We start from the raw sequence: 11,648 nt of genomic DNA, 5'->3' as shown, positions 1-11,648 counted from the left end.
GTTAAAGAACATACTCATTACTATTTTATTAGAAGAGGTTATAACTCAGAAATTGATTCCCCAAAATAACTTTGGGGAATCCATTGAAAGGACCATTTTTTCTCTCTCAATACTTGAAAGTAGTGAATTATATTGATAGATGACCTTGAATTGTTCTATCCTTATATTTATATTTAAAAACTAAACCTACTTGTATGTGGTTTATTATTCTTTTGTTGTTGTTGTTGTTGTTGTTGTTGTTGTTTTGAGACAGAGTCTCACTCTGTTGCCCGGGCTAGAGTGCCGTGGCGTCAGCCTAGCTCACAGCAACCTCAAACACCTGGGCTCAAGCGATCCTCCTGCCTCAGTCTCCAGAGTAGCTGGGACTACAGGCATGCGCCACCATGCCCGGCTAATTTTTTTTTATATATATTTTTAGTTATCCATCTAATTTCTATTTTTTTAGTAGAGACGGAGTCTCGCTCTTGCTCAGGCTGGTCTCGAACTCCTGAGGTCAAACTATCCGCACCTCGGATCCGCCCACCTCCCAGAGTGTTAGGATTATAGGCGTGACCCACCGCGCCCGGCCGTTATTCTTTTGTTTTGCTCAATTCTATTATACACACACACAAACACACACACACACACACACACACACACACACACGTATACATAAATGAGATAGATGTCTAGTCTTTTTTTATTGTACCTTCTTTGTCATGTTTTGGTATCAATGTTATGCTGGCTTGGTTAAAGCGGTTTGGAAGATACCCTTCTCACTGTATGCTCTGAAATAATTGAAACAGTATTAAAACCTTTTGTCCCCTGAATGTTTAATAACACATATCTCTGAAGCTGTTTAAGCCTGGAATGTCTTAAGGTGGTAACTCTTTGATAATTTCTCCATTTCTTCTTAGGTAATTGGTATTTTTAGGTTGTCTATCTCTTTAATGATTAACTTCATTTTTCTTTAGAATGTATTTTTTTCCCTAGGATTTTCACATTTATTTCTGAGCATGAAACAAAAATATTCTTATAAAATTTCTAATTTTCTCAGCAACAATGGTTTGTGCCAGGTTAGAGCCTGGTGGTGCCTGTGGACTAGGACCTCTGGGGAGGAGATGAAGGGCAGGCTGGGTGGGAGATCCCAGCTCCTGCCTCCACCTCCACTCTGCCTCAGCCTCACACCTGCTTCAACCAAAACAGACGCACTTTGTATTTGGAGTTTCAGCTTAAAGATTTCATTGGGGATTAGGTCACTAGAATAAAAGCCTGAAACACCACTGACCCAGAACTGGGATTTTAAAATAATACACTTGTATGTATGATTAAGTATGATACAATAATAGTTCCGCCTCCCCTTGCCCCCAAAGGAGAGTGGGAGTGAAGGGCGCCATTGTTCCTAGAGGATGTGATTTCTGACTTAACAATCACACCATAATAATGTCATCGGCAATATAAAAGCATATGGCTGCCATTCCTCAAGGAAGAGAAATCGAGTAGAGGACAGCCTCACGGAGGGTAGGGCTCGTCCGAGTGTCTCTCTAGACTGATATCAACTGCCCTAGAGAAATAGAGTTAGTTCAGCATCGTCATTATTATTAGCAAGGTGTTTTCAGAAATATCAATTTTTTGCACTGCTGAAATCAAACAGATGATGCTATAGACACAGTTTAGTATTAATACCTGTCAGTTGGATAAGTTGGATGGTTGGATGATTTGGGCACAGGTGGAAGTACTGGGGATGTTTATGCTGGAGAGAGAGACTCAGGCGACTAGGAGAACTAGCTTCACATATCAGAAGGAAGAGAGAAAACATATTTTATGTAGAGGCACAAAGTTGAATTAGGACCAGAAGGTAGAAGCTCCTGGAGACAGGCATATGTCAGCACAATTCAAGGAAGAATTTGCTAGTACGGCTGAATGAAACAGGAAACCCTGGAAGTGTTGACCGTCCGTCACTGGAGGTGTCCAAGCAGATGCTGGACGGCTGGGGTCAGGGGTATGGAGAGAAACTCCACGCATTATGTTGCTAGGGGTGGACAAGGAGACCTGTGAAGCCTCTTCTAGCGACGCTGCATGGCTCTGTAAATGTCTGACATCGGCTTGCATGGCCGCTAGATGTCACTCTTGTGTAATCACAGCAGCAATATGATTTCCCGTCTAGCGCCAGGTAGAATTCAGGAACTTAGACTAACGAAAGAAAAGTGAAATTTTATTTTATCTTATGCAATTGATTCTTAACAAATATAAGAAAATTTAAATATTACTTGAAGCAAAAATTTCCAAGATCTGTTCTCAAAATCAGATTCACTCTCTAAATTTTCTTTTAAAATAAATCTTCTGATAATCTCAGAATTTGATACAACTTGCCATAAAACTGCTTCTTTTCTATTTTTTCTTTTTTTTATTTTATAGAATACAGTCAAGGAGGCAATCTTTCCTGTTTTAAGGTATGGTTTCTATTTTATTTTATTTTTCAGGGGACAGTTTTTCGTCGGTCCTTAAGGAATCAGCTCCTTACATGAGTTTTGGCGGAGGTCCTGGGGCAGCACTTGCAGGTCTAAATTGGAGTGGGACGTTCAGTTCTTGTGGGCCTCACTAGCTCCATTTCTCTACCTTGCTGTGAATGGCACAATGCACGCAGTAACGTGACTTCACGTACAGCTTAGGAAGCACATGGGTGTTGAAGAAACTCACTTCAGAAATGTCCGGGACAGCTGCGGCCATAAAACAGTTTCTTTTTATCCACAGCTATCTCTGATCCTCTCATCTATCTTCTGTGTCTATTGTTAGAGACAGAAACTGTGTCTTGTTCTTTTATACATGGCATATTGCACTGTGCAGCATTTGTAATACTACTATTAATACTACTAATACCTTACATTTCTATTGTTCTTATGATTTACAAAGCACTTATTTATAGCATCTTATTTAGTGAATATAAAATTGAGTGGTTAGGTTTTCATATATGAACAAATAGACTGAGAGGTTAAGCAATCTGCCCAAGCTTATAGGTAAGAAAATGCTTCCCAGTTTTTATTGTGCTGAACCATGGTGGCTCTGGAAATATTACAGACTTTCTACCCTGTTGGATGTTCACAGTGGATCTTGGCATAAAAAAGGCTCTGAGCATACCTGGAGTATAGAACCTGTCAAAATGTAGCCCTAAAGTCTTCAAATGTATTTAGCTCCTATCTAGCTATTTCTACCTATCTATATATCTTTTTCTTTCCAGAACATGAGTTAGTATCTATCAGAATACTAGCATTTCTGTTGGGAGATTCTATTAGTAATGAAAGTCAAATTTAAATTCTAGTTTCTTTCTTGAGTTAATTTAATTTTTAGTGGTGTTTCAAAATTTGCAGTGCAACAAGAAACAAAATAGGCTCAATATGTCATAACTAAAAAGATACTCAGTTATTAAAATAGATGATTCCTACCCAAAAGGTCTCTATGTGGAGAACTTGCTTTTGTCTCTTCTCAGCCCTTGAGGCAAACCGAATCTAACAAACTGAAGCCCCCCTGACAGTTCCCACTCCCTCCACGTTCCTCTGATTCCCCTGATGAATCCAACAGGCTGGAGTACTTGCTATGAGAATCTCCTCACTTGCCTGTGCTAGCTCCAGAGCTTAGACACAATAAGGACCACTCGGCTTGCTCTCGTGGCTGCTGTCTTGTGAGGTTTCTGCGTATGTTCAGAATGTCTTCATCACAGGCAATTAGAAGATTTCTTAAGCCTGGCATCTATTGAAACTTTCCGACATGTGAACCAAACTCAGGAGATGTCATCTGAAGAGTTAACATTCCCTGCAGATGGACTTAAGAGTGAGGGACCATTCTGGTTAACTTGACTTGGCTTTTGAATGGCAGATGACCTGGTTGTGATTCTTTCCTTCTACGTGGGTGGTGACCACAGAGGACGCCTCCACCATCACTTCACGAAGCGTTTAGGACTCATGAGGTTCCTCACAGCGGCCTTCACATCCTTGTTCCTCAGGCTGTAGATGATGGGGTTGAGCACGGGAATCACCAACCCGTAGAAGAGGGGGATGAGTTTATCTGAAAGATCCTGTTTTTCAGCCCCTAAGGAGTCCTTAGATTTGGGCTTCCCATACATGAAGATGATGGTCCCATAGAAGATGATCACCACAGTGAGGTGGGCAGAGCAGGTGGAGAAGGCCTTTTTTCTCCCCTCAGCTGAGGGGATCCTCAGGATGGTGACAATGATGAAAACATAGGACAAAGAGATGAACAGGACTGGGGTCCCCAGGAAGATCACATTTGTCACCCCCAGGCTGATCACATTGATGGAGATGTCAGCACAGGCCAACTTCAGGACAGCCAGGATCTCACAGGTGAAGTGGTTGATGACATTGTCCCCACAGAAGGGCAGCTGAATTGCCAAGGATGTGTGTACCACAGAAGCAGCACCACCAATAGCCCAGGAGCTGATGGCCATGGACACATAGGCAGCCTTGTGCATGACCACAGAGTACCTAAGGGGGTTGCAGATGGCTATGTAGCGATCAAATGCCATCATTCCCAGGAGCAGGCACTCTGTCCCTGCTGTGGCAAAGGAGAGCGCCATCTGCACAATACAGGCTGAGAAGGAGATGGTTTCCCTGGGGGTCAGGAGACCGTCCAGGACCAGAGGGACTGAGAAGCTTGTGTAGCAGATGTCCAGGAAGGAGAGATTCCCCAGGAAGAAGTACATGGGTGTGTGCAAGTGGGAGTCGAGGATGGTCACCAGGATGAGGACGCCATTGCCCAGCAGGACCACCAGGTACATGAACAGGATGAGCACAAAGAATGTCTTCTCCAGCTTTGGGTGGTCAGAGAGTCCCAGGAGAATGAACCCCATCACCAGGGAGGACTGATTGGCTTGTTCCATATGCTATCCCTTCTGTCATCAGCAAAGTACAAGCAGCACATCAGCCTTTATTGGGAAGAGTCCCAGGCATCCAGGATGTGTCCAAGTCCCTGCTGCATAGTAGGAGAACATAGGTGTGTAAGAGAAAAAGGAAAGAGATGGTAGGGAGTTTTGTGGCGTTTCCTGTGCAATTGTACTCCCCTTCCCACACCCCTCAATGCAGCATAGGGGGGCACTCCTGTTCCCTCAGTGCAGGCTTACCCACCCTGGGTGCCCCGCCATGAGCTTCTGTTCCAGCCTGTCTCCCGTTCCTCCCGGTGTTTCTCCCATTCCATCAAGAAAATAAAAAGGCAAGTGTTAACAATCAGTGGCACAAACCAGATTCAACAGTGACAAGGAGATGCTGCAGTTGCAGAGGGCACGGAAAGTGACTTCTGTCAGGGAAGCCACAACACCCCCTCCCACCAGATAAATCTACACACACAGAGGCATCTACACATGAATAATGTCGTGGCATGGGCGACGCATAAAGTCTGAAAGCCTCAGCGCCTGGCACGTAAAAGCTGCTCAATCCATTTGTTCAATTGGGGTGAACTGAACAGCTGGGAGGACAGTGCACTCTGAGACCAGAGCTGATGGACCCACACCTGCCTGTGTGACATGTACTCTGTGAAGCTGGAGCAAGTCCCCTCCCCTCCCTAGGCCTCAGTTTCCCCATGTGCACCATGGGGAGGCTGAAGAAGTGCTTCCCAAGACATTCCAACTCTGAGGACTGCCTTGTGCTGTCCTCCGAGGCAGGGAGCAGTTCTTTGTAAAGATGACTGCCCACTCCTATGGGTGCGAGGGGTGCGTGTGTGTGTGTGTGCGTGCGTGTGTGCGTGCGTGTGTGCGCGCGCGCGCACGCGCGCGTGTTAATTAAGGAGACCAGAATGCTTGGCTGCCCATCCAGGAACCTTCAACAGGAAGCAGGGCTGTGTCAGGTTTGCGGGGGACTCAGGATGGAAGCAGAGAAAGAGCTCTGGCACCTGCAGCCCCACGAGAGGAAGGAGGCAGGAGGGAGGAGGGAGGAGCCAGGGAGAGCACCGGGAAGAGGGAAGCTTGTACCTTGGTGGCCGCATCCTGCAGGTGTGGGGCCTCGGCTTGCCCCCTCCCCAGCGACCTGGCTTGGCTTATGGTCTCAGCCCTACCAGCATCTGGAGCCAGCAGGCAGCTGAGACAGAGCAGGCAGCGCGGTGGAGCCAACAGAGCCCCGAACACTCGCATGCAGCCTTTCTGGAGAGCAATTTGCTTAGAAAAATGAAAAATCTGAAAACCTTGCCTAACCTTCGTCTCAGCAGTGCTCCCCTAGGAAACATTCTGAAAAAACAATGAGAGAGGAGGGCCAGCATCTCTCGGCATTCACCACAGCAATATTTATGAGTGAAAATAGGAAACAATATAACTGTCCACTAACAAATGCCTAAGTAATTTATGGCATTTCGTATAATGGAAAATGAGAGCTTAAAGTCATGTTTATAATTTTTTACATGATAAATTTTACAGTCTAATGATAAACTAAAGGGCAAAACCTAAGTTGTGCACACTGTTATGATCTCGATTAGGTAAAGAATATGTGTGGATAAAAAGTGACTGGAAAGCAATCATCATAAAATCGGCAGGGGCAGGGCATTCCTCTGGGTACCGCTTCAGCGTTTCCCGAATTTTCTCTTGCCACAAACATTTATTTTGTATTGAGGAAAGTATCTCTGCATGTGTGAGAGGAGCGGGAGAAAATGGAAGGAAGTAGCCTCAGGGCCGGCATCACAGAGGCAGGTGCGGGTGCGGCCTCGCCCATCTCCTGCCTCACCCTCAGCCCGCCCTGTTCTCTCTGAGCCTCTTCCTCACCTGCAGAGTGGGGATAGCATCCCTGCCAGCCTCCTCCTGAGCTTCATGAGGGGACAGAGCAGCAAGGACAGGGCAGGGACCTGGGTATGGGGCACCACGGAGGGGACAGGAGACTGCCTGGGCCTCCCCCGCCTGTGGCTCCTCTAGGCTCCAGCAGCAGGACCAGGGTCAGCTGGAAGGTTTCTGGGAGCTTGGGCAGGGCAGGAGGAAAGCACATCTTAGGGAAAGGCTCTGCAGAGGCCACCACCTCTGTCCCTGCCCAGCCCGGCTCTCCCCAGCTGTGTCCTGCTTGGTGGCCACTTCTCTGAGTCTCCTCCTCACTGAGCCCCGGGTCAGACCAGTCTCTGGCCCGAGATAGACCCCCACACTCCCCTACCTGGCTGTCTTTACCTTGAAGACCATCTTTCTTCTTTTTCCTCCTAAATCTTGTGGGAGCTGTAGGCTCTGTGGGGTGTCTCTCTCATTTCCTTCCTCCCTTCATTCCTGCCAGCTGAAAGCTCAGCTACAGACTGTTCATGTAGAGGACCTGGCAGCCCGGTCTGAGGCCCGGACGTCCCAAGGCTGGATTTTCCCCAGGAGCTGAAGGGAGTCCTCAGACAGCACTGTGGACCCCATGGAGCCCCTGACTCCCTCGTTACTCCAGCAGGGACCCTGCTGATCCCACAAGCAATTTAAAGTTTGAAACGTCATGTGTGCATGGGGTGCAGGCCCTGTGCATCCCTGGAGGCTCCAGGGACCACACCCCCATCCCAATTAGAGGCAGGGACAGGATCTACTGGAGATGGAGAGGTGCCCCAGAAGTGCTAGCTTCCTCCTGAGCTTGGCCTGAGGTCTCAGAGAATCAAAGCCACTGTGTGCTTCAGGGAAGAGCACCTTGTGCCCAAGTTGAAGTCCTGGAGATCCAGAATGGGGAGAGAGGACAGAGTTCTTACAACAGCAGCAGCAGCGCTAGTCCCTGCATCGAGCTGCCCCACATGCCAGTCACCAAGAACACTTTACATATGTTATAAGTTCGTTAAAATCCAGCAACACATAGGTATTGAGTCCCTACTTCCAGTCTGCCCAGGGAGATTTGTATTATTATCCCATTATATTTTTGTTTGAAGGAACAGACTTTAAAGTTAAACAATTTACCAATGACCACGTCTTGTGAGTGGCAGAGCTGGGATTAAATACACTCGACCCTCTTTGTCATCACTGCCACCATGGTTATCATCACTGTATCAGTAGGTATTGCTTGTGCTTGGGACTAAATTAAAACATGTAGAAGTGTATACATTAAAAATTAAGCCTCTCTCTCCAATCATACAGTTATTCTCTCTTGAGGCAACCAATATTTGCAATTTCTTGTATGCTTTTTTCCCCAGGGATATTCTATGTATATGCTAGTAAATATTTTTGAAACAAATTTACTCAAATATACATTGCCTTAATATCTTGTTTTTTTTCACTTAAAAATATACTTTGGAGATCAACAATGGTGGACCCAGCGATCAACTTGTTTTTCCTAAAAATGAAAGGTCGACTGGAACAGACTAAAGACAAACTGGAACAAGCCCAAAATGAACTGAGTGCCTGGAAGTTTACGCCTGATAGGTAAACAAATCATACTCCCTAGTCAAGACTTCCCTGACAGTCCCACTACGAGAAAGCTGTGGTGGGACAGCCAAGCACTCGTTTCCACACCAAGACTCAGACTTTTTGAGCCAAAAAAAGCCACATTCTTATACTGTTCAGCTTGTAATGGTTAATGTAAAACTTACCAGATGAACCTTGTGTTTCAGCTTTTTTCTCTTCCCCTTCCCCTTGCTTCAGAGGCCTGATGCCGTCGGACTATTCCGAAGAAGTGGCCACCTCCGAAAAATTCCCCTTCTAGAACATGTAGACACTTGAGAAATGAGAAATTGTTTCTGTTTGAAGAAAATAGAGGGAGAAACAGAAGTCTTAAGTCTGTGGCACAGTGTGTCTTCAGACAATTTGGAGGAATGAAAACCTAGAGATTAATCATGAATTGAACATGTAAAATTCCAGTAAAATGTAAAAATGGAATATGCATCGCTCTTAACCTTGAGCATAGTGACTTAGAGACACTGTATATCAGTTTTGCCAATAAGACTGTGGACTTCCTGATTGTTGTTGAACTTCTGGGTCAAAACTCAAATGAGGTGAATTTTGCCTTTAAAGGGATTATTTACTAAGAACCAACTTTTAATAGTCATGAGAGAATCAAATAATAGATGTCAGTACAAGTAGTACATATATTTAACCATTTAGTTCGGGGCTCTATATTACTTGATTGAGCCTTACATCAATGTGGTTTTAATCAATGGTGTGTTCTTTGAATGGTTGCAAAAACTGTAGATAATCTTACTGAGGACTGTACAAACATGAAGGTGTGGTATCAAACTTCAGGTTTAAACTGTTTGAAGCATTATAAACATTCATTTCACAACTAGATTGTATAAGGGTATTGGCTGTGATGAGACTCACTGCGTTGTTTTTTTCAGTAGCAAACTTTATGAAATACACATTCCATTCAACAGGCACATGTTAAAAGAGCAGTGTCGTTGGTGTTAATGGGGGAATGTGTTCCTTCATTGTATTTGGGCCTTTTGTATTGCACTCTTGATATTAAATTAAATGTGCCTTGAAAAAAAAATATATATACTTTGGTGAGTTGTCCTAAAAAAAAAAATAGTTGTCATGCTTTTAAATGGTTGCAGATACTCTGTTGTAAGGATGTACCCTCCTGTAATCAGCCAGTCTGCTGCTGAGAGTCATTTAGAATTTCCAAGTTTATGCTGTTACAATCAGTGTTACAACAAATATCCTTCCACATGCATAATTTAACACATGTTGTAAAAATATATCTTTTTTGTGCTCATTTGCATTTTGATAAATACTACCAATTTTACACATTCCTCTCATCAGTGAATGACAATGTCTGTTTTCCTACACTCTGCCAACATAGTATGTTGTTTTTGAGACTTTTTGATCTTTGTCAATCTGGTTGGTAAGAATTTATATGGCATTGTGGTGTTTAAAAGTTAGCACTTAACACTTTTGGTGTTTAAAATAATTTAATATGTGAAGTATAGTACATATATATAAATGAATATGAAAGTATATGAAACACATTTTTAATTTAGAGAATAATAATATAATCACCACATAATTTTTTGAGGGGGGGGTTATTTCAGGGTATTGTGAGGGTACAAACATTAGGGTTACAGTTTATGTCTTTGCCTCACCCAAGTGCAGATTAAAGGCATGCCCTTCCCCTCCTACAGTGCTCCCCGTGTCCTTTTAATCCCTATCCCCCTAATCCCTGGAGAGTATTTCTGCCATGTGATCACCCTAGTGTTGATCAGTTAGTACCAGTTTGATGGCGAGTACAAGTGGAGCCCATTCTTCTGCTCTCGTGGTGCCTCACTTTGGATAATAATCACCACATAATTTAAGAGATAGAACATTGTCAGTACCTTTGAGGCTTCCTGGATATCCCGGCATGATCCCAGTCCTCTCCTTCCCTTCACATAGATAAGCACAGCTTATTTATACATTCTACTTCGATGAATAATTGGGTTGCTTCCCAGGGAATGCTGCTATGAGTATTTTATACATTTCTCCTGGAACACATATGTCTTCCTACTTTTCCTAGTTGTATTTACAGCCCATCCTTTCTCTACTGATCTGCAATACCATCTCTTGTGTATGAAGTCTCCCAACATGAATGATTCTGTGAATGGCATCTCTAATATTTTCCATTGGTTTATTGTTCTATTTCTGTGTTATCACTGTATCACCCTAATTAATACTGCTTTATAGTATGCTTTGATTTCTTGTAGGGTAAGTCCCTTTAGCCCCACCCAGTACCTCTTCAAATATGTCATGGCTATTTTTGGTCCTTTTGTTCTTCCACATAAACTATACAACCAGGTTCTTAAATTATATGATTAATTCTTTTTATAATTTAAAAATTGGAGTTACATTGACTCTATGCATCAATTTGAGGATAACTAACATTTTTATAACATTGAGTTTTCCAACCCATGAGCAGTAAATATCTCTCTCTTTATTTTAATATCATCCAAGAAATTTTATAATTTATAATGTATAATATTATTCCTAAAGATCTTTGAGCTCTTTGCTGGATTTACTCCTAGTTACTTTACAGTTCTTGGTATCATTAACAAAAATTTCATAAACTCTTACTGGAATGGAGAAATACAATAGATTTTTTTACATACTGATTTAGTGTCTAGTCACCTTGCTACACTCTCTTTTCAATTCTTATAATGTATTTGTAAATTATTTAGATTTTCTCCATAATAAGCAATAATCAGAGAATGATGACTATTTTTTTTTCCTTGCTTCAAAAATTTTAGACTTGTCTTTTTTTCTTGCCTTGCAACATTGGCTGTTTCTTCCAATTCAATACTTAGTGAAAAATGGTGGTAGCAAACATCCTTACCTTGTTGCCATCTCAGAGAAAATGCTTTCACTATTTTCACCATTCAGTACGATATTTGCTGTGTGTTTTTATAAATAACTTTTCTTCTGTGAAGAATGTTCCCTTTTGTTCCTGATTGGCTAAAAATATTTATTATGAAAAGACACTGAAATCCACACATAAGTGAGAGCATGAATATTTGCCTTTCCGTGCTTGGTTTATTTAACTTAACATAGTGTCCTCCAGTTCCATCCATGTTGCTGCAAATGACAGGATCTCACTCCTTTTTTATGGCTGAGTAATATGGCTATGCCTAAAAATGTGGATCTCAGAAGATAGAGAGTAGAATAGTGGTTATAAGAGTCCAGGAAGGGTTGTGGGGGTGGGTGGGAATGAAGGGGAAAAAAAGAATGTAAATTTATGTATTGCCACTGAGCCATATATTTAAAAATGGTAAAG

General features: G+C 43.0%; 1 protein-coding gene and 1 long non-coding RNA gene across 2 annotated transcripts; one reads left to right on the top strand and one right to left on the bottom strand.

The window, feature by feature from the left end:
- Positions 1 to 3,888: 3,888 nt before the first annotated feature.
- Positions 3,889 to 4,923, bottom strand: LOC105819904 (olfactory receptor 2S2). Its single transcript, XM_012656260.1, has one exon. It carries the CDS (start codon positions 4,871 to 4,873, stop codon positions 3,914 to 3,916), a length of 960 nt encoding a protein of 319 aa, XP_012511714.1. The 5' UTR covers positions 4,874 to 4,923; the 3' UTR covers positions 3,889 to 3,913.
- A 3,280-nt stretch (positions 4,924 to 8,203) lies between these two features.
- On the top strand, positions 8,204 to 9,389 carry LOC105819839. The gene is made up of 2 exons (XR_001137981.1): positions 8,204 to 8,332; positions 8,552 to 9,389. It is a non-coding gene; the product is annotated as an uncharacterized LOC105819839 (long non-coding RNA).
- The last annotated feature ends 2,259 nt before the right edge of the window (positions 9,390 to 11,648 follow it).

This window comes from Propithecus coquereli, unplaced genomic scaffold, assembly GCF_000956105.1.
Source record: "Propithecus coquereli isolate 6110/MARCELLA unplaced genomic scaffold, Pcoq_1.0 Scaffold114, whole genome shotgun sequence".
Classification (NCBI taxonomy): Eukaryota; Metazoa; Chordata; class Mammalia; order Primates; family Indriidae; genus Propithecus; species Propithecus coquereli.
The sequence above is the reverse complement of the archived record's forward strand: the minus strand, read 5'-3'. Positions and strand labels throughout refer to the sequence as shown.

Coding starts and splice junctions, on each gene's coding strand:
- LOC105819904 (XM_012656260.1), bottom strand. CDS start 4,873: ATGGAACAAGCCAATCAGTCCTCCCTGGTGATGGGGTTCATTCTCCTG.